This window comes from Lepus europaeus, chromosome 18, assembly GCF_033115175.1.
Source record: "Lepus europaeus isolate LE1 chromosome 18, mLepTim1.pri, whole genome shotgun sequence".
NCBI lineage: Eukaryota > Metazoa > Chordata > Mammalia > Lagomorpha > Leporidae > Lepus > Lepus europaeus.
The window spans coordinates 44179849-44201808 of NC_084844.1; the positions used below are offsets into that span (position 1 = coordinate 44179849).

At 59.0% G+C, this 21960-nt stretch overlaps 1 protein-coding gene across 1 annotated transcript in view; it reads right to left on the reverse strand.

The window, feature by feature from the left end:
- The window catches only part of MYO18A (myosin XVIIIA), a 95872-nt gene that overhangs the window by 41278 nt on the left and 32634 nt on the right, over positions 1-21960 (reverse strand). Inside the window, 6 exon segments of the mRNA XM_062215844.1 lie at positions 180-280; positions 842-984; positions 1127-1337; positions 1614-1790; positions 1877-1983; positions 2129-2216. Of these exon segments, the coding sequence (XP_062071828.1) occupies positions 180-280; positions 842-984; positions 1127-1337; positions 1614-1790; positions 1877-1983; positions 2129-2216 (827 nt within the window).

The following is a 21960-nucleotide window of genomic DNA, read 5'->3' on the forward strand; positions in this document are numbered from 1 at the left end:
CCTCCTGCACAGCCAGGCCCTGGTAGCCGGAGCCAGGAAGTTCCTGGGCCACGTCTCATTCATCCTGGGCCACGTCTCACTCATCGCCAGGGCCTGGCTCAGACACACAGCCAACAAGTGGTCCCAGTCCACAGACTGGAGGCTAGAGCACCTTCCGTGTCCCCTCTACCCCATCTCACCTGAGGGTGCTGTCCCCACAGGCCAGCAGGTAGTAGAAGACATTGAACGTGGCCTCGCTGGAGGGGCGTCGGGCCACGCGCAGCTTCTCCAGAAGCATCGTCTGCGGCATGGATGCAGGAGTGAGGTGGGCGGTGCCGGTCGCTGGGAGCCAGGCCCTGGTGGCCAGCAGCCTGTCTTGCCCAAAGGCCAGGCCTCCCCAGACCAGACAGGGTAGAAACCAGAGCCAGGTGGGAAACGACAGCCCAGCTCACAGAGGGGTCCCTAGCGCCTGCCCAGACCCCCAAGGACAGCCTTCCTGGGAGCCGGGAGCTGGGAGCCTGTGCCGAGTGCTCCAGCTTGGGCAGGAGGTGGCCTTGGCTGGGCCTCACTTCACGGCCAAGCTGGTCTCTGCTGGGCAGAAGCAGCCCGAGAGAAGGAAGGCAGTGAGCGTGAGTCTGAGAAAGTGGGTGCTGCCAGCACCCCAGCAGTGGGCGGGGGGTGTGGTGGGGGAGAAGTCGGGTAGGAAGTTGAGCCGGGCCCCATGCAGGAGCCGTGGAGGGCGGAGCAGCGGGGGCAATGGGCAGTGCCCAGACACCTTGTGATGGGGGAAAAGCCCAGGGAAGAGCCTGCTCCCTAGGACGGCCCCTCCCCTACTACCCCAAGGCCTGGGTGTATCCCTCACCTGGATTGAGGCCGAGGCCACTTGGCCAGCCTGGTCAAAGTCCAGGGACAAGATCTGGGAGAAGCGCGTGGCATTGCTGTTCATGCTGGTGGGGCAGTTCCCGAAGGCTTCCAGGAGGGTGTACAGAGCCTGCCACTTCTCCACTGCAGGACACGGGCCGTGGGTCAGGGCGGCCAGGAGCCAGATGCGTTCAGCAGACGGAGAGGCCGGGGAGAGACAGAGCCGGCGTCTCGGAGGGGCCCCCCGCCCGCTCCCTCCTCCTCGTCCTGGGTGTCCCTGCCTCACCAGAAAACACCTTGCTCCCGCTGCCCGCGATGGTGGCCAGGTATTGCACCAGGTGCTGGCAGCTGGTGGTCTTGCCACTGCCGCTGCTGCCCAGCAGGACGATGGACTGGTCCTGACGGCTCATCAGCATTGCCCTGTACGCCGCCTGGGCCACGGCGTAGATGTGGGGTGCCATGTCCTCCCGCCGACACCCCTTGAACATGTGCATCACCTTGGGCAAGAGAGGGAGGCTCTCAACTCAGCCCCAGGTCCACGCCTGTCTGCAGTGTTACCCCAGGGCCGCTCAGGGACTCTAAGGCTGGGGCCATCCTGGAAACGCAGACACCTGCCCACTCCTGGACTCCATTACGAGTGAGGAGGTCCTTCCGCCCCCTATCTCTGGAAGTGACCCCTCTTCTCAAGGTCAAAGGGGCAAGTGGCCAGGAGCCCAGAAGAAGTCAAAAGAGCAGGGCAGGTGCCAGGCAGGGTGGGGCCCTGGGGTCAGCACCTTCTCGGAGTACACGGTGGGGGCCCCACGGGGGCTGAGGACGAGCAGGCTGGGGCCGGCGTAGGTGTGCAGCAGGCTGGCGCCATAGCGCTGGCGCAGAGTGTGCAGCACGCTGGACTCATTGAGGTACACCAGCGAGGCCAGATCTTCCAGCCGGTCGCAGGAAGGAGCATTTGCCTGTGTGACAGGACCAGCAGGTGGGTAATGGAGACGCAGGGGCAGGGGTGCCCAGCCCGGTGCACCTCCAGTGGCCTCCTGCGAACCTTCTCTACGTCATCCTCATCCACGTCCAGCACGGTGCCATCGTGGTCCAGCTTCACACGCACCTTCCCCTCCGGCAGGCTGAGCTCCTCTGATCTGAGCTGAGTGGCTGCAGGGCAGGGACCTCAGCTGGGTACAGACCTGGGGAGCTTCGTGGTGCCGCCTCCTCCCAGCCACACCGTCAGCCTCTCCCTGCTCACTCCCAGCTCCGAGACCAGAGTCCCAGGGAGCAGTGCCCCGGCCCCGAGACTCACCCAGCGAGAAGCCGTCCTTATGGGCCAGCCACACTTTCTCCGTCTCACACCAGGCCTCCTCGGCTGCGATCTGCTCTTCAGTTTTCGCCTGCCAGAGAGGGGGGCACACAGTGAGACCTGCTCTGGAAGAGCAGGAGAGAGGGGAAGGGCTGCAGGAGGAGCCACTGGGAGAGGGTGACAGTGAGGTGGCACACACAGAATGCGGGGACATCCGAGATGTCAGGGGAAGAGGCTGGGGAAGCCAGGAGGCGATGGCGGCTTCCGAGGAGCCCTGCAGACGGGAAAACGGGGCCCCAGGGAGCAGGTGCCAGGGAGAGGGTAGGCCCCAGAAAAGCGAACATCCAGGCTCTGCCTTGAGCCACCTCCCTCTCCTGCCTGAGCCCAGGCCATGAAGTCCCAGGCCACAGCAACTGGGACTTCCCAGGCCCAGCTTCCCCCTTCCTGCAAATGACAGGGCCTGTTCACCAAGACCCAAGGGACAGCTGACTCCCTGGGGCTGTGGGATGAGGCAGGCCCTGAGTGCCCTGGCCTGCCCAGGAGCAGAAGACAGCCTCCTGGTCCTCCTCCACGTCACGGTCAGCAGAGGGCCCAGGGCAGGAGGCGGCCGTCACACAGAGCTACACAAGGGCAGGAGGCAGCATGGCCAGAGACACGGGCGAGGCAGCTGTCAAACACAGGCAAGGACTTGATGCCACACAGATGGGCATGAGGGGTGGGTACAGGCACTGCCAGGTTGTAGGGCTATCAAACCCAGCACCCCTGTAAGCAGGACACCCGAGCTGGGGAGACCCGGTGCCAGCGGAGGCAGGACAAGAGAGGGTCCGCCTCCCATAGCCCATCAGCTCCCCTTGTTGTGTGTGGACAAAGCAGCAGAAGGTAACCAGTGCCCCCAACCCGAGACTAGTGCTGCCCCATGCTCTCGGAGGGTCCCTGAGAGTCCCTCCCCACAGGCGTCTCTTCCTCAGTGAAGGTCAAGGCCAAGGCCCAGATGCTGCTTCCTGATGCTGACCCTGGGCGAGGCGAGGGGAGAAGGGGAGACAACACAACAAGTGTGCTCTGGGTCCCATTTCTTGGAGTCAAAAGAAACAGACCAAGGTTGCACTCCCAAGCTGGATTCCGACCTCCTGGCGGCATACAAATCCCTCTAGGGCTGGGCTTGCCCCACCCACCCCTGGATGAGGGCTCGGCTACACCAGTGCCTCCCAGCCCTCTGCCTATCACGGGCCCCGGGAAAGCAGCCTTCAGCAATGTGGTCCCTGGGCAGCTGCCAACATTTTGGTGTGTTAAATAAGAACATGCTGTATTCAAAGAAATGCAGCTTCATTTGAAAAACCAGTACAGTGTTGTACTTCTTTCAGAGCGTGTGACTGGGGACGCTCTTGTGGCCACGTGTTTGGGGCTCACAAACAAGGTGACATCACAGGACCACAGCCCGGTAATTAACTCCACAAGAGGGAATCCAAACGTGGGATTCTCACACTGGCCAGGAGGTGGAGACAGAGACTATCTCATCCTCAGGCCTGGGCTGGGGACGAGGCAGGGACTTGGCCTCAACCTAGGGCTTCAGCGGCTGAGAACCAGGTACACAGAGGCCCGCTCGAGCAGGGACGCTCCAGAAGGCCTTGGCGGGGGAGGGGCGCCAGACACAAGGAGGGAGCCTGCAGAGGAAGGAGGCCTTACACTCCAGCACGAGGCCCGGGCGCAGATGCCAGCCCAGGCACAGGCCAGGGCCGGTGGGCGGTCACCGGAAGAAGCAGAGGGCTCCGGAGCAGGCCGGGAGCACCCTACCTGGCTGTGGGCGGGAGAGGCAGCCTCAGGGTCCAGCTACCAGCAGCAAAAAGAGAGAGAGAGAGAAAAGGGGTGAAGACAAGCACACCGCTGGTTGTCCCCTTCAGCCAGCAGCCCTAGGCCAGCACCGGGGGTGTTCAGTGCCAGGACTGAGAGCTGGCCGAGAGGAGAGGAGAGGCCAGAGCAGGGAGGTGAAGAGGCCCTTGTGAGCACCCAGCCTCTCAGGAGAGGCTCCTGCATGCCATTTACTCCGGCCAGGGCTGGAGTCTGCACCTCTGCCTCTAGCCCGGCTCTTCTGGGCTGGCCATGCTGTCCATTCTGAACTAGGCTCGTTTTCCCTCTACCCATCAGGCCCCTTGGGAGCCTCCTGCCTTAGCTCCAGGGCATTTCTCAGCATAGCTCTCCCATAGTCACCAAACATCGGCACAAAGCTGTCCCTGAGCACCAAACACCTGCCCAAGGGTGCCACTCCACCCCGGCACCACTCACAGCCAAAGGCCACCACAGCTCAAGTCCAGGGACCCTCCCTCAAAGCCCCACTGCACCCTGCAACACCCCCAGGAGGCACTCTGACCCCACAGCCAGCGGGGGTATCACGTGGTGCCGGCTGCCAACTACCCAAGAGCTGAGGGACCACAGGCAGCCCAATGGCCAGCCCTGGCCTCCTGGTCACCACCTGCGCCCTCCAAGGCCATTGGGAGGCAGAGGGGGATCCAGCCAGGCCTTGAAGCTTGTAATAGGTCCCACGTGAGCCTTGAGGGCCTGGGCAACAAACACGGGGTGCATCAGCTCCCTGCCTCGCCGCCCACCAGGTCCTGGCACCAAGACTTGCCCTTGAGGTATGAGAACAGGCCAGAGAAGGAGCCTGGATCCCCAAGCAAGAGGGCTCCGTTTCCCCTGTGCGCAGGGCTGGGTGCTCTCTGGAAGGAGACCCTCCACAGACACAGGCCATGTGGGGGGCCCAGGGATCGCCATGAGCCTCCCCCCACAGTCAGGTTTTCCTGCACACGCGCACACACAGCCCAGCCACCAGCCTCCAGAGAGGAGGGCCAGGGACTGAGGACACACACACGACAGGTGCATTACAGAAGCTGTGAAGATCCTCTCAAGCCGCCGGTGGGCCTCCTCGGCGGGGGTCAGCAGGGCCTCTGGGGCAGCTTCCGCCTAAAGGTCAAACCACCATGAGTCCCGGCGCAGGGAGCAGGGGGGCTCAGCATGCTGGGATCGCAGCCCAGGAGGTCACTGAGACCCAGCGCCAGAGAGGGGAGCAAGCCAGGTGGTGAGAAACGAGGAACGGGGCCTGGGAGTCTGTCCTAACCGCCTGGAGTGCCAAACGGCCTGGTTTTCCCACTCACCCTTCTCACTCCTGCCCCAGGCCCAGGCGACAGTGGCTGGGTTCCAGCTCAGGACATGTCTCAGTCCCCAAATCCGCGAGAGGAGGAGGGACAGGGGAGCCAGAGGGGGCTGGCAGCCGGTCCAGGGACAGACACGCAACACTCCCTGGCTACCTGCAGGTTCTCCTAGGGGCTGACCGCTGGCTCCCGCCCTGCCTCTTCCCGGGTGCCCACTGTGAGCCAGGAGGGCTGGGGGAAGCTGCAGTGCTGAGGATGGGGCACCAGGAGGACCCCAGGAACTCTGGGGCTCAGGAGGAGCCACCAGGCACTAGGCTTGCAGCACCAGGCATGTGCTTTCTAATCTTTGCAGCAACCCTTTAAAACAAGTATTGCCCTCAGTTACGACTCCAAAATCCTCACAGCGGCCCCCAAACAAAGCATTTTCTCTTAACTATTTTGGAGGCAAAAGCTGTTTTTCCTCTGTTCCCACGCAGTGTGCATTTGCATAGGTTTTGCTTTAGAGACACGAATGTGTTTGTTACAGGTTGCTGCTCGCTGCGCACGCTATGACACTCTATATTACATCAGTCACTAACTTCCAAAGTACTTCCAGCCCCAAGGGCTTCATAGAAGACCCTGCTGAGGTCCCGCAGGGGCGAGTGGCTGGGGACGTGGGCCCAGGCCATGCAGCGGGAGCCAGCGCCATTGGCTTTCTACCCCAGCACTGATCTGCTAAGACTCTGATCCTCAGCTTGGGCTCTGGGGCCTTGTGCTGCCACCGTGTGGCTGGGGACCAGGCCCTGAATCCCATGGCAAGTGTCACAGGCCAGCAGCATGCTGGTTAGCAGTTCCCATGGCACCCCGGGTGCTGGCACTCAGGTAAGGGAAGCCATGCAGCCCCAGCCGATGCCACACGGCGTGAGCCAACCTCTCCATCATGCGGGATTTGCTGCGGAGGCTTGGAGGGGGGTGCCTGGCCCTCAAGCGAGGTGTGGGGGGTCACACGGGAGGTTAGTGGCACACTCGAATACCTCCTGCTGGATGCCAGGGGCCGGTGACTTGGACTGCGCCTCTCCGGGGAGGTTCGACTTCCGGGCTGAGTCTGCCGGCGGCACCGGGGAGCCCGGCTCCTGGCTGGGAGGATTCTCCCCCTTCCCAGGAGACTGCTTGCTGCGGGGTTTGTGGTCCTTGCCTTTGCCCCGAGACATCAGGCTCCGCAGGCCCACGGAGAGCTCATCCTTGGCAGTCTCCTTCTTTGCTTCAGACTTGGACGGAGCCGGGGGAGGGGGAGGGGGAGGCGGTGGCGGCGACTTGGGGCCAGGGGCTGTCTTCTCTCCCTTCTTGCCTCGCGCTGGGTGCTCAGGGGACTTGACCCCTCTGCCCGGAGGCTCCTTGGCACTCCCGGGCTCCTCGCCGGGCAGCACCTTGCTCACCACCTTCCTCACTGCATTCGCCACCCGCTTCCGGGACAGGCCCTGCGCCTCCTCGCCTGGGCCCTCTGCTGAGGCAGCCCCCAGCCCGTTCATGGCAAGGGCCGCTGTGGGGCTCTTAGTTCTCTGGGGAGTCTCGGAGGGCCCCGGGCTGGTCGGGGGCTGGGGACTCTTAGCTGCGCCTGTGCTGTCCTTGGAGCTGCCCTCTGGCTACGGTCACACAGATACAGGGAGACATTAGCATCTGAGCCCGCAGCCCTGGCCACCCCACGCATGGAGGAAGTCGCAGGGCAGGGCCTCTTTCTTTACCCACCAGACAACACACAGAGCTAAGAGTTTACCCCAGAGGCCGCTTTGCGCCTTCCAGCTGAAGGTGCATGATCAGGTACAGTTGCCACCTGCTGTCTATCCCCAGGCTTAGCACGGGACTGTGCAATGCCAGCACAGAGTGTCCAGGGCCCGTGAGGCACCCCAGATCACTGGCGTGATGTCAGGGCGGCAAGCAAGCCCCCTTCCCGGCAAGCCCACTCCCTTGAAGCCCAAACACAGCCCAGGTCATGGGGAGAGGGCAGACAGCCCATTCCCATGGCTCCGGGGCTGCCTGCCTGCACGCACCCTGCTCTCCCCATCATTCGCTCCGACAGTCAGATGTGGAGCTGGCCCATCGGAAGAAAGCAGTGGTCAGGCAGCTCCTCCTGGCCCCGAGACACCCCCAGCTCCCCCCCAGCTCCTGGGCTCTGCCTCTGTGTCCGCCCCTCACCTACACTTTCGCAAGCAGCAGAGACCCGGGCTGATGGGCCAGGAAGCGCCCACCGCAGCCTCCTGTCTCAGCCAGGCTCTATGCAGTGCTCCTCCTGCAAACCTCTCGAGTGTTTAGAGCCCTACAGATGGAACGACGGGCAGCAGAGGCAGCTGCGGCCCATGGCTCCCCTCTGCCCTAGAGTGGGGCTCCAGGCTCGGCCAGCCTCTCAGTGTGTGGGCACGCAGGAGCTTGGAGCCACTCCACCTGCTGCTGCCCTTCCTTCCCCGACACGCTGCCAGGGACGGTCCCCAGGGATGGCCACAGGGGAGGTCAGGCTGGCGAATGGTAGGGCAGGTTTCCAGCCATGTAGCCTGAGGGGCACTAGGTCAACCTGGGGCTCCTCGCTAGCCAGGCAGTAATGACCTGCCACTCACTGAGGGGCGTTGCTAGGGCACAGCCAGCATGCCTGGGCACCGGGCTCTGTGGAGGGAGACTGCTCACGCCTCTTTGGATCTGGGAGAGGCCACCCCATGCCCTGAGCAGAGCTGAGTCCAGGGGAGGCCTCAAAGTGCCTCTTCCTGGACCTCTTTGGCCACGCGTTCTCACTGGCACGCCAGGGCACTACGGAGCTGGCCGCTGCCCTTTCCTTCCTCCCATTCCCCCAGGGAGGATGACAGTGACAGTAGCTGGTGGCACTTACACACAACACCTACTACGCGCCACTCTTCCAAGCACTTTGCACATCATTTCCACATATCGCACTCATCCCTCCCCAGCGTGTCTCAGACTTGGCCTTTGCCATCTCAGGCCGGCCCTGTAGGACTGTGTACACACGAGGAGGAAGCCACGGTGCCTGACCAATCAAATCATCCAAGGAAGTGGGAGTGGGGTGGGGGGACTGCAACAGGCACCTTGTGGGGCTCAGAAGCGCCCATCTGTTTTGTGACCCGGCTCTGCCCCAGAGCCCTGGGCACGGCCAGCCCCTACACCAGCGGCAGTTCTCCAACTACACACTTCTAGACTCGGCTATCCAGGAACCAGATCTCCTCATTTGCCTTAAAAGTCCAGCTTTAGTCAAGGCCCACTCCTGAGCACAGTGGCAGCTGCAGGCTGCTCCAGGTCACGGGCACCGAGCAGCTGACGGGGTCCTGGAAGGGAGGGTGGCAGCTGCAGGGAGATCCTCTGTGCCCTTGTCTTACGCCACCAGGGCAGGCTGAAGAGTCCCAGCAGCTGTCACTCAGCCCGCAAAGGGCTCAGGAACCACAACTAAGGGTAGGCAACTGCAGAGGGTCCCCAGGGCACCTTCACATGCCCCAGGCCAGCACCGCCATGCCGCACTTGCTGTCCCTGTACTGGCATTCCTTCCAGCCACACCACATCGGGAGAGCCCCTGGCAGGTGAGCCTGGAGCTGGCGGGGACAGGGGTGAGCCCACCCCACCAGGACAGGGAGACACACACACGCGCGCACACACACACACACACACGGTCTCGGAGAAGCACTTACAGCCCCTTCCTCCTTGCCAAGGGGGCCAGGCTTTGGCAGGATCTTGTCCTCCTCTTTAACCTGGGGGAGCAGACGACAAAGGAGTCACTGGCAGGTCAGGGCTGGCAGACAGCACTCGAGGGGCAGGGAGAAGACACACAAGGGGCCTCGGTTCCCTGAAGAGGAAGAGTTCCCAAGTCTTCAGGGGCTAGGGAACCGGGGCAAGAGCTGGCCCACCCTGGACTGGATCTATCTACAGAGACTTCAAGGATGGAGTCTCTGCGGGGGTGAAAGTCCCAAACCCTGGCCCCAGTGACCTGCCACCTCGCCCACTGGGGCTGTCTCAGGAAGCCCACCCACTAGCGACATTATAGCAGGGAGAAAGATCCAGCTAGTTCAATCATGCTACACTACAGGTCGTTCATAGCTCAAACAGAGCACATGGGAAATGAAACAGAAAGACCTTTATTTTAGTGCAAAAAAAAAAAATCTGAAACCCATGCATATGAGGGCGTCCTGAAAAAGTTCATGAAAAATACGTTCTTTTAATAAGCCCAGCATGGGTGCCCTCTGGGCCCGCAGACATCAGAGTAAAGGGGACAGGTGGCCCCCATCAGGCTGGCGCTGGCCCAGCCCTGCTTCCAGGTCCTGTGTGGGTTTCCCTCGCTGGGAGCCCGAGAGGCCCAGCTCCCCGCTCCCGCCCACAGCTGAGCTCTGGCTGGAGGCAGGAAGTGGGGCACCAGCGGCATTCAGGAGGCCTGCAGAACTGCCAACCACACAGTGGAGGGAGGAAACCCGGGCGAGGGGCGGGCTGTGGAAGGAGAGATGCCTGGGGCCTGGAGCTGGCCCTCCAGAGTCAGAGGGAGGAACCGAGTCAGGGAAGTAGCAGACCCCATAACTTGTCGGGAAAAGGGTCCCATGACGACGTGGGGGCTCTCAGGGGTCTTCAGCTCCCCCCAGCTCAGAGGGCCCCCCCTCTCCCCCTTACCAGCATCTCTGCCCCCAAAGCACTGGCAGTCCTGGGGGGCTTTATTTCTATTCTTGAAGGCCTGGTACCAACCCCACCCCATTGTCAGCAGGCCTTTCTCTCCTGGTGTGATGGAGTAGGCACAGGAGAAACCCTTGATTCCTAAAGGAGACGATCTTTGGAAACATACAGAACATTTCCATTATCCACCTGGGGGGATTCTCTATTTTTAACCAGGGTCCATGGGAAATTCTGAGCTCCAATTAGCAGTGCCTGGGGCACTGGCCAGCAAGGGGCTGGGCTGCTTTGCCCATCAGCTCAACTTCTGTCATGGCCACGGTAAATATTCACCAGACAGGACTGCAGCAGACAAGGGGAACAGAGGGGCTGGTGGGACGACAGGGGAGGTCTGCACCTGCTGTCCCCACCGGGCCACCCATGGGGGGTCACAACATGCGTTAGCTCCAGACACACAGGTTAGAGGAAGAGCAATTCGCAAGCCACACAGACGCACTCGCTGCGGCATGCGGTGCTGAGAGCTCGGGCTGGGAACGGCCCAGATTCAAGTCCAATCCATGTCCTTCACAGTCTCCAAATGGGACCCCAAATGTCCGGCCCTCGCGAGGCACTGGGGCAAACCCCAGCTGCCCCCCAAAGTGTCTGGGACAGCAGGCCCAGCTCTGAGCTCAGCTCTGGATTTAGCCTCAGGCTGACTCACCGGTCCCTCCCCTGCCCCGTGGGCTCTGGGGGTTGGAGCTCAGGGCCTGGCCGGGGACTGTGCACAGGCACAGGGGCCTGCCCAGGGCTGCTGCAGCCTGGGTCACCCTCTGGAGCCAGCGGGCAGCTAGCTTGACTGCCCTTGTCTTGGTCCCTTCTCCCCTGCCCACCTCAGTTCCAGACTCTTCTAGAGGCCTCAGGGCCAAGTGGTTCCCAGCAGCCCCGCCAGAGCAGCCCGCAATCCAGGGAGTGAGTCAGAGCAGCCCGGCGGGCAGGAGGGGTGTGCAGGGTGAGCCTGCAGGGGCATCAGAGGGACAAAAGGCGGCTCAGGTTACTGTGGTGGCGCTCAGGGGAGGAGCGTGCGTGACTCAGCGTGGGAGCCCATGAGGGCAGAGGAGTGAGTTCACCAGCCCCCATTCTCCAGCACCCCCAAGCACACACACAGGCCCCATCTATCTCCAGCCCAAAGCTCCCCCGCCCATGAGCCCATCTCCTGCTGCAGCCACATCATGCCAGACGCGGGGAAAACATAAAGATTCTGAAATCCAACTTTCCTTTTGCTCCCAGAAGGCGAACCTTGACGAGAAGGCCATGGCGCCAAAGGTAGCCTGGCACCCTGGGCCAGAGAAGGAACGGGGGGGACAGGGTCTCTCAGGAACTCGGGGTCTTCCTAAAGGCCAGGACCTGCTGAGACAGACACTGAGGCGACAAGGAGAAAGGCGGGAGGGAACGGAGGAGGCAAGGTTACGGGAGGGGCAGAGGGAAGAAGGAAGGCACAGAGCACAGAGCTTCCTGCCTGCCCCTGGAGGCCGTGCGCCCCTGAATAAGCCCCGTGACCTCTCTGGGCCTCTCTGGGCTGGACCAGTCCAGAAAACAGTGGAGTCCTTTCCAGGCACGGCACCCAGGCACGCTGTGGGCAGAGGCACTTGGGCCCTCCACACAAGAAACCAGGGGGTAGGGCTGCAGGCCAGGAGTGGAGCTAAGGACACTGCTCCCCTCACCCAGCAACTCTGCTGTCCACCGGCAGCCCAGTCACCTGCCAGGGCCAGAGGCCTGGGGAAGAGTAAAGCTGCCCTACATGGGCCTCCTGACCCCCAGCAAGGGGACTCTGCCTCTGTCCATGGAGAGGCCTTGGCCTTAAATTCAGTGGAAGTGAAGAACTGGTCCATTTAAAAAGTGTTCGGTGGGGCCAGCGCTGTGGCTTAGTGTGTAGAGCCACCACCTGCAGTGCCAGCAGCCCATATGGGCGCTGGTTCGAGTCCTGGCTGCTCCACTTCCAATCCAGCTCTCCGCTATGGCCTGGGAAAGCGGTAGAAGGTGGCCCAAGTCCTTGGGCCCCTGAACCCACATGGGAGACCCGGAAGAAGCTCCTGGTTCCTGGCTTTGGATCAGTGCAGCTCCAGCCGCTGTGGCCAATTGAGGAGTGAACCAAAGGATGGAAGACCTCTCTCTCTCTCTGCCTTTCCTTCACTGTGTGTAACTCTGACTTTCAAATAAAATAAATAAATCTTTTAAAAAACAAGTGTTTGGGTTTTTTTTTTTTTTTTCTTTTTTCTTTTCAGACACAGAGAAAGCGAGCATTCCCATCCACTGGTTCACTTCCTAAATGCAAGTGACATCCAGAGTTGAGCTGAGGCTAAAGCTGGGAGCCAGAAACTCAATCCAGGTCTCCAAAGTGGGTGGTGAGAACCCAGTCATTTGAGCCACCACTGCTGCCTCCCATAGTCTGCACGGGGGTCAGGGCTGTGCTGGGTTAATGGAATCCAGGCTCTTCGAGGTGGAAAACAGGCATATTTCATCTTTTTTTTTGTTTTAAAGATTTATGTATTGTTTGAAAGAGTTGGAGAGAGAGAGAGAGAGATCTTCCATCTACTGCTTTACTCCCCAGACAGCTGCAATGGCTAGGATTGGGCCAGGCTGAAGCCAGGAGCCAGGAGCTTCTTTCAAATCTCCAATATGGGTAGCAGGGGCCCAAACACTTGGGCTGTCCCCCACTGCTCTTCCAGACCATTAGCAAGGAGTTGGATCAGAAGTGGAGCAGCTGGGACACAAACCGGTGCCCACATGGGATGCCAGAATTGTAGGCAGCTTGACCTGCTATGCCAGAGCATGGCCCCAGGACACAAATGGTCACTCTCGGTTCATTCTTCTAACTGCTCATAATGGATTTATAGTTTAGAAATTCGATAATTTTGTTTTCAATTACGTTTTTAAAGGTTTATTTATTTTATTTTAAAGTGTTACCAAAAAAGAGGAATAGACACAGAGAGAGAGCTCTTCCATCTGCTGATTCACTCCCCAGATGGCCAAAACAGGACCAGGTCAGGCAGAAGCCAGGAGCCAGGAGTTTCCTCCAGGTCTCCAAGCAGTTAGGCCATCTTCCACTGCTCTCCCAGGCAAATTAGCAGGGAGCTGGATCGGAAGGAGAACAGGAACCCTTTCCAGCCAATGCTTTCAAGCATCCTGGGTGGCCTTGAGAAAATCTCTTCTTATTCCACTGTTAAAGAGGATTCCCTTCCTCTGCTCTTTTAAACACTGGGTGTGACTGGGTTAACTATGTTTATTTGGGGGGGGGGGGACAAAAAAGGAAGTGGAACAGGCAAGACTCAAGCCAGCACCCACGTGAGATGCCGGGGTCACAAACGCTGGCTCCTCGATCAGATATTTTTAATTTGCCTTGTTGACTTCCGTTTCGTTATTCAGTACGCCAGTGATGTTAAGTTTGTTAAAGGAAGCGCCAGCGTTGTAGTGTAGTGGGTTAAGCCACCGCCTGTGACTCATCCCATATGAGCACCATTTCAAGTCCCAGCTGCTCCACTTCTGATCCAGCTCCCTGCTAATGCTTCTGGGAAAGCAGCAGAGGATGGCCCAAGTGCTTGGGCCCCTGCTACCCATGTGGGAGACCTGGATGTAGTTCCAGGCTCTTGGCTTCAGCCTGGTCCAGCTCTTGGTATTATGGTCATCGGGGGAGTGAAGCAGTAGATAGAAGATCTCTGTCTCTGTCTCTGTCTCTTTCTCTTTCTCTGTTTCTCCCTCTAACTCTGCCTTTCAAACAAAGAAACCTTTTTTTTTTTTTTTTTAAGTGCTGCATGAACTCATTTGCTCTGTGATCTCTTGCTCAGCTTTTCCAACTGTGCAGGGTGGTTCTGCAAGGCCCCGGCAGGAAGGACGCTGGCCACCCATAGCTGCCCTGCTCTTCTGTGTCAGGCGCCCCTCACCAGCACCACTTTCAGTACAAATTTGGGCTTCTCCCCAGAGAAAATTCTCTCTGCGGCTTCTGTGTAGAACTTCCCAGATATTTTCCTTCTCTTCCTTATCACTAGATTTTAACCAAGATTTGCTGAGGATCAAGAGCAAGCTATCAGGGCCGGTATCACGGTGCAGTGGGTTAAGCTGCTGCCTATGTGGCCAGCATCTTATATCGGAGTCCTGGTTTGAGTCTCGGCTGCTCCACTTCCCACCCAGCTCCCTGCTAATGCACTCTGGGTGGCAGCAGCTCAAGCACTTGGTCCCCTGCCACCTACGAAAGAGACCTGGATGGAGTTCCAGGCTCCTGGCTTCTACATGGCCCAGCCCTGGCCATTGTGGCCATTTGGGGAGTGAACCAACAGATGAAAGAGTCTCTCTGCCTTTCGATTGTGTGACTACTTTAAAATTTACTTTATATGAGTGAAGTTGAACTTCTTTTCATTGGATAATTGTTTATAGCCCTTGCCTATCTTCCCAATGGACTACAGTCTTTTTACTTTTTAATTGTTGAACTCCTTATTTAGTGGAGCCATTAAGCCTTTGATTATATTAAAAGTGTTATCCCCAACCCCAACACCCCACCCCACCCCACTTCGCTCCGCAGTGGGTTAAAGCCCTGGCCTGGAGCGCCAACATCCGGTATGGATGCTGGTTCTAGTCCTAGCTGCTCCTCTTCCAATCCAGCTCTCTGCTGTGGCCTGTGAAGGCAGTGGAAGATGGCACAAGCCCCCTGCACCCTCCTGGGAGACCCGGAAGAAGCTCCTGGCTCCTGACTTCAGATTGGCTCAGCTCCAGCCGTTGCGGCCATTTGGAGAGTGAACCAGCAGATGGAAGACCTCTCTCTCTGTCTCTACCTCTCTCTGTAACTCTATCTTTCAAATAAATAAAAATAAATCTTTTAAAAAATTATCTCCAAAAATTTTAAAAATAAATTTTTAAAAAGTTGAAAACAAAAGAAAAAGAGCAAGCCATCTTTACCCAAACACTACAGGGAAGAACTCCCAAGATGACAGCCATGTCTCTGCTATAGTCAACCTAGCACTGGGGACTAATGGTCTGTGCAGCCGAGGGCCCAGGGCCACAGCCTCTCCTCCCTGACAGTGTCCACTCCAGAGAGTCCAGCCATTTCCAACAACTGTAATTAGTGAAGCTAGAATGCTTACAACAAGATGGGCCCAGACACAGTACTTAATGCTGATTTTCTAGATAAAATCTTACAAGGATCCCAAGCCATGGGAACTATTACTATTCCCATTTTACTGCTGAGGGGAAAAGACTCAGGAGGGGAAGAAGTCACAGAGCTACTGTGGGTTTGAGCCCAAGCTGGTCACCCCAGGGCCTGTGTTGCTCCACGACTGGCCCGTGGTTCCTGGTGGGCTAAGCAAGCAGGCACCCTGGGGATGGAGTCATCTCTCGCGGCCACATCTGCACGGCACACTTGACCAGTGCCAAGGCTCAGTGGGAGGGGTCGAGTCAAGCCAGGGCTGACTGTGCAGTGCTTACAAGTGGGCAACTTTCCAAATGGGGTTTCTGGACTTGCAAAGGGAGACCCTGCCACGATCATGCGCCGTACTGAGGCTCTGAGCACCTCCTCCCTCGGAGGGGAAGGAAGAGCAACCACCACTCGAGGAATACTAGGGAGAGGCAGCACGGGGAGAGGCCCTCCCCACTTGCCTCCTCATCTAATCCTCCCGCTTTCCGGGTACGGAAGCTGAGACGGTTGGCTGCACGGTGAGTGCCAGAGCAGGGGTCCTCTGCACAGTCCTCCCGTTCCCAGCTGGTCTCTCCTCACAGCTGCAAACTGTGGACAGCAAGCCTGCCGCGGCCAGATCCCTGAGGGTGCGCTACAAAGCGGGTGTAATCTCTAAATTTAGCAACAATAGATAGCAAACTCAATGCCATGGGTCTAGAGGGAGGGCAAGGACACTTTCAAAGTGCTTAGCAGCTCTCTGCGGGATCCACGATAACCACAAAATGCAGCATCCTCCGGTGTGACCGTCCCAGCCTCAGGAATGGGCCTCTGATGTATGGACTTGAAGAAAGAAAGAAAAATACCTGCAAACCTAAGCAAAGAATTTTTTTTTTTTTTTTTGACAGGCAGAGTGGATAGTGAGAGAGAGAGACAGAGAGAAAGGTCTTCCTTTTGCCGTTGGTTCACCCTCCAATGGCCGCTGCGGCCGGCGCATCTTGCTAATCTGAAGCCAGGAGCCAGGTGCTTCTCCTGGTCTCCCATGCGGGTGCAGGGCCCAAGGACTTGGGCCATCCTCCACTGCCTTCCCGGGCCATAGCAGAGAGCTGGACTGGAAGAGGATCAACCGGGATAGAATCCGGCGCCCTGACTGGGACTAGAACCTGGTGTGCTGGCGCCGCAAGGCGGAGGATTAGCCTGTTAAGCCACAGCGCCGTCCTGGCAAAGAATTTTTTATGGATGTATCTAGATGACAGCTCCAAACTGGACAGAACCCAAATGCCTAGAATTGGGGAACGGTTAGGTAAACCACGATACATCAGCTCAACACATTGTTATACTGCCATTCATAGTGACAAACTTGTGGACAATGCAACCATATGGAAAATTCCACATCAAATGACATCACCAGAAAGACTGGAATCTAAACGGTATGCAAATGGTGCTCATAATAATCTTGTAAATTGTGTGAATTAGACACAATGGAGACAGTTGGCATCCGTTTTGTTATGTGTTTGTTACTTACCGCTTATTTTTATTGTAAAGATTGCTAAATAGTCAATAAAAGAAGAAATCGCCAAGGAAGTAATAGCTGGAAACATTTTGTTCGCAAAGAGGAGAAGCCCAAGAACCACACTGCGGACCGTGTACCCCGTCTCTGTCACTCCCAAAGCACCCACCAGGGCGACCTTCCCTCCTTAACCTTCCTCTGGGCCCCTCAGAGGACAACACCCCCGACAGGACGACAGGCCGCCCCTTAGGCAGGGACACGTGCAGAGAGGCCCAAGTGCTCACGCTCGCATGCTGTGAACCCAAGAGGAGCAGGTAATTCTGCGAGGGCCCTGGGAAAGCTCGGCCTCTCCCCTCTGCCACCGCTCGGGCTCCTCGGCTTCTCATGCAGAGAGAAGCCTGGCCTTCTCTCCCCCCTCTCTTTTTTCCCATTCTAGGCCCAGGGGGCAGCTCCCAGGGAGCCCTTTCCCTGTGCAGCCCAGCCTGGGGCCAGCTGTCTCAACTGGGGAGGTGGGGGGGGGAGGGAGGAACAGTCACAGTGGCCAGTCACAGCAGCTCTTTCCTGAGCACTTACCACGGGGCAAGGCTGAACCTGCCACTCGCATTCTCCCCGTTGGGCCTCGCAACGTCCCTGACTCCTGCTCACAGGTGAGCAAAAGATAGCTCTGGAGGGCTAGTGACTCACCTGGGGCCCGCAGCCATGGGTGGCAGATCCAGGATTCATGCCCTGGCCTGTCCTCCAGCCAGAACCTCCAAGGCCCACCATAAGGGACGGAGGCCAGCCCTGCCCCCAGCCTGCCTCCCGTCTACCTGCACTGCTGTTCTTCCGGGCTGGGGTTGCCAGGCCACAGCTCCCCTCCACCCCTGACCTGAGTGTACTGCACAGACAGGAAGGGGAGCTCTGCAGGGAGTGGCCAGTGGAGGAAGGGGCAGAGTTTGGCATGTTCACCCCAGCCCCATGGTCCAGCCCCCAGCCAGGGCCCTCCCCGCCCCAGGGCGGAACAGAAAGCAGTGAGTGCCTGCTGTCACTGCCGGTCTGCCCGGAGGAAGCAGGTGCACTGGGACGGCTTCCTGCTGCCATTGCAGTTGCAGAAGGGCCCGGGTTTCCTCCAACGGCCAGGCCTGCCAGAGGCCCCCCTTCCCTGGGGACCCTCACCACCCTGCTGTAGGGCTCCCTGCCATCCGCCTGGCCATCGTAGTGCAGAGCCCTGAATCTGTGACCTGCCTGGTGCCAGTGGCCTGGAATCTGGGGTGGGTGGGGCGTGAGGCCGGCTAGGAAGCACCCACCTCTCAGGGCGAGAGCTCTCTGCCCAGCCCCTCTGCCCACAGGCACCTTGGCACTGGAGCCAGTTTTAGGGCCAGGGTGGGGCAATCCCTGGGCACAGGGAGACACAGACACTCACATCTTGGGCTCCTGATGCACCTCCGCTCCAAGCCGGCCTGCACTCTGCCAAGTGCTGACACAACCGAAAACCTTACCCTTGGTGGCCGGGAGGGGTGGGGGGAGGGTGTGGAATGATCTGGGAGGCAGCTATGTCTCTCTTCACTTTCTTTTTAAAGGAACTTACTTCTCCGGAGTAATCACTACTGAAAAAGAGACTCACGGACAGCCAGGGCAGCCCCGGGTGCCATCTGTGTCCCATCCAAGTGCCCCACGCACAGCAATGGAGGAGGCCATGCTGGGGCAGTGAGCTAGGACCCTCCTGTCTCAAGCCCATCTCCCCTGTCTGGCAAGAGGAAGAGGGGGTGGGGACACTAACAGCAGCAACACAACCCAGGGACAAGACTTCCCAGGGCCCGGGGGTGCTGGGCTGCAGGCTTGGGAAGAAAATGGTGTTCCAAGGAATGAAGGCCTCCCAGGCACTACAGCATGTAAGGCAGGGTAGCGGGTGCCACCCAAGAAACCTAGGTGTACAAGGCAGTGCCCCCTCCCAAGCTCCCGAAGTTATGTATCAGGCACAGGAGACCCAGGACCTGCCTCCTCCTCTGAGGGGTTTGGAGGGGCTGGGTACTCCCCTTCCCACCAAGAGGCTCCCGGAGGAGCCCCAAGCAGCCCCACCCCTTCCTCCCCACCCACTCCAGCCACATCTGGGGTAAAAAAACACAAAGGCCCCTCCTTCCCTAAATCAGGAAACAGCATGAGCAGGGGACATTTCCGGGGTGGGGGTCAGAGGGACACTCACCCGCATGGCCTGGCTCAGAGCAGCCCAGAGCAAGGAGTCTCCTCTTGCTGCTGCTCCGTTAGAGCTCAAAATAGCTCGGCCGGCCGCAGCCCCGCCCCGGGCACCGCCCTCGCCGAGGCCCCTCCCGCAGCCAGAGCGGCAGGACCCCGGCAGGAGCCGGTGCAGAGCGCGAGCGGCGGGGACCAGGTACGCAGGGTGGAGAGGGCGACACAGAGTGTGTGTGTGTGTGTGTGTGTGTGGTGGGGGGTGGCAGGGAGGAGTAGGCTCTTGCAGTAAGGGCACGGGGTGGGGGCAGGCGGTGTGGGAGGGTCAGGGAAAAGGACAAGGGGGGTGGACTTTTCTACTGACACACACCCAAACTCCCCGACAGCTGGGCTGATATGGTCCCTAAAAATAGCAGGGGAATTTGAGACCAGCAGCCCCCGGCCCCACAGGCCAAGACAGAGACAAGCGTGGTGCAGGCACACACCCCAGCACGCATGAACACTCCATCGCTGCCCGGCGTTCTTGGGAATACATAAATCACAGGCCTGCTCCAGCCATCTGATTACTGTGGCAGAAGCCGAGACAGCCCCTAACGTCACATCCAGTACAACGCACAGGAGCCCCTCCACACTGCCCAAACCGCAGCCACAGAACAGGGTCCGGTGGAGTCCAGCGGGAGTGCAGCCCACACGCTCCGTCAGAGGCCACTGTCCCCGCCTCGCTGTCGTAAGCACACAGTGATCATGCTGAGAATCAACTAACCCCCTCTGTCTACATCCCTCTCCCCCCAGCACGACGGCCAGGCACTGTGTGGACATGGAGGGCGGGGTGGGTGGGCCGCAGCCCTGCAGACAGAAGCCAGGGAGCATCAGCTGCCAGGGAAGAGCCAGAGCTCATCTTGGAGACAACCCCTGTCCCAGCCTGCCCGTTAGCACCAAGGACACCCAGGCCAGGGCTGGGAACCCCGGGCAGGCTGAAAAAACAGCTGGGAGCAGGATGGGAAGGAGCCAGAAGACAGGACCTGCAAGAATTGGAAGCTGTCAGCGCCACAGAAGGAAGGAACCGTCACTGCCTCCCTCGAGGAAAAGAAAAAGGGTGGGGTGGGGCGGAGCTAGGAAGCCCTGGGGCTGAGGTCGCTTGTGTCCAGGCTGGCAGGGACCCTGGGCTCCTAGGCCCCGGCCAGCTCTAAGAACCAGTGCGTCCTGAATGCGTACTACTTTTTCCAGGAAAAGACGAGTCAGCATTGCCGGAGAGGACCGAAGCCAGCTCCCCTCCCACCCCACACTGTGGACCCGGCGCTCGAGCCTCCGCCTTCCCGGAGCAGATGATCTGGCCCTGCAGGGCTGTGGGCAGTGGCGCAGGTCTCCGTATCCCCACAGCCTTCTCAGTGTAAAGGTGCCAACCGCGGCAGCTCAGTGGAACCCTGAGGGACTTGAAAACAGTGACGGCGCAGGTGCTTGTCCCAGCGCTTAGGACCCCTCAGCGTGACCACATCCCCTGTCAGAGTCCCTGGGTTCAGGGCCTGGCTCCGCTCCCACTTCCAGCTTCCTGCTGATGTGCACCCCAGGAAGCAGCCGGATCTGCTCACCCCGTCACCCCATCACCCGCGTGGGAGGCCCAGGTTGATTTCCAGGCTCCTGGCTTTGTTCCGGCTCAGCTCTGATTATTGCAGGCATCTGGGGAATGAACCAGCAAGTGGAAGATCTTTCTCTCTCTCTGTCCCTCTCCTTCAAATAAAATAAATCTTAAAAATACTAATACAGGAATTAGTCCATGCAAAGCTCTAAGAATAGTGCCAACATGTTGGTTTTCCATAAAATGGTAACAATTCGTATCCATCTGGATCATTAGGAGGACAGGAAAGAGAGGCATCGTTGTCACAATTTCCAGGTACCTGAAGCCCAACCCTTAAAGACAGTATTTTCTATTGTAAGTAGTCTTCTAAGTTCTACTACTTGGACAATCATGAACGTAACAAACATTTTGTATACTCTTTATTTTCTTAAGTGAAACACTCTAAATTCATCTGAAGGACTTCAAACTCTGGGTGTGCCCTCTTGCACCTAACCCACTTCCCCTCCATCCTGTGCTGAAGCGCTTGCCCCCACCTGCTGCCCCCGTGACGCCTCCCAGCAGCCAGTGCCCTGCCCCACTGATGCCCCACGCCTCTCTCAAAGGGCACCAGCCCCGTCCGAGGCACCAGTCACCCCAACACCTCACACGTCCCCATATACGGAAGGGCTGATACCCTTTGTGGCCGTTTATCTGCTTTTTGGTTTCTGGCCCCACGCCGTCGGGCCATCAGCTGTCACTCTGTCACTCCACCTGTCGGCACGCCTGTCCCATTTCCTTCTAGCATGCTATTTCTGCCACAGGCTGGAGAGCCCGACAGCCAGGTCTGCTCAAAGAGCAGCCGACGCAGAAGGAGCCAGAGCTTCGCGAGCCTGCAGGTCTTCCTGCAAACAGAGGGCCTGGGGTTTCCCAGGAAGACTCCGTGTCCTCTACTGTGGCTGCCTAGGGGGCCTCCCAGGCCCATGGCCACCTGCCCAGCCGTGCCCAGGAAGGGACTTGTGGGAGACCAAGGCATTACTCTATCTGCAGTCTTCTGGTTTCTTAGTAACCACATGCCTACCCTAGCCGCCTTGCTTTTTCATTTAATTTTTTTTTTTTTTTTAATTTGGAAGGCAGAGACAGAGACAGACAGACACACATAGATCTTTCATTTACTAGCTCACTCCCAAAGTGCCTGCAATGGCCAGGCCCGGGTTAGCCCTAAGCAAGAAGCTCCACCTGGTTTCCAGGTGATGGCAGGGACCCAAGTCCTTGAGCCGTCACCTGCTGCCTCCCAGGGTGTACATGAGTAGGAAGCTGGAATCGGAAGCAGGGCTGGGACTTGAACCCAGTGTCCGCACCAGATGCCTGCCACCACACCTCGTCTCCAGTTGGATGAATGAACCTTGTCCGTTCTGTCTCTGAGTTGGGCATTACCAAGGGAGAGCATTTTAATCCAGTTTCATGTCTCCCAACACAGAGCGCAGGGCTTATGTTCAGAGAACCTGGGCCCCGGCAGCCCACTCCCCTCACACCTGGCCACAAGCAGCCCCTCTGCTGCTCAGGGCATGGCCCATGCTTCAGGAAGCCCAAGTCCTAGCTCCGGGGCCATGCGGGCACTCCCACAGCCAGCTCAGCCCCCCAACCCCCCAGCCTCTCTTCCCTGGCTCCGGGGCCATGCGGGCACTCCCACAGCCAGCCCAG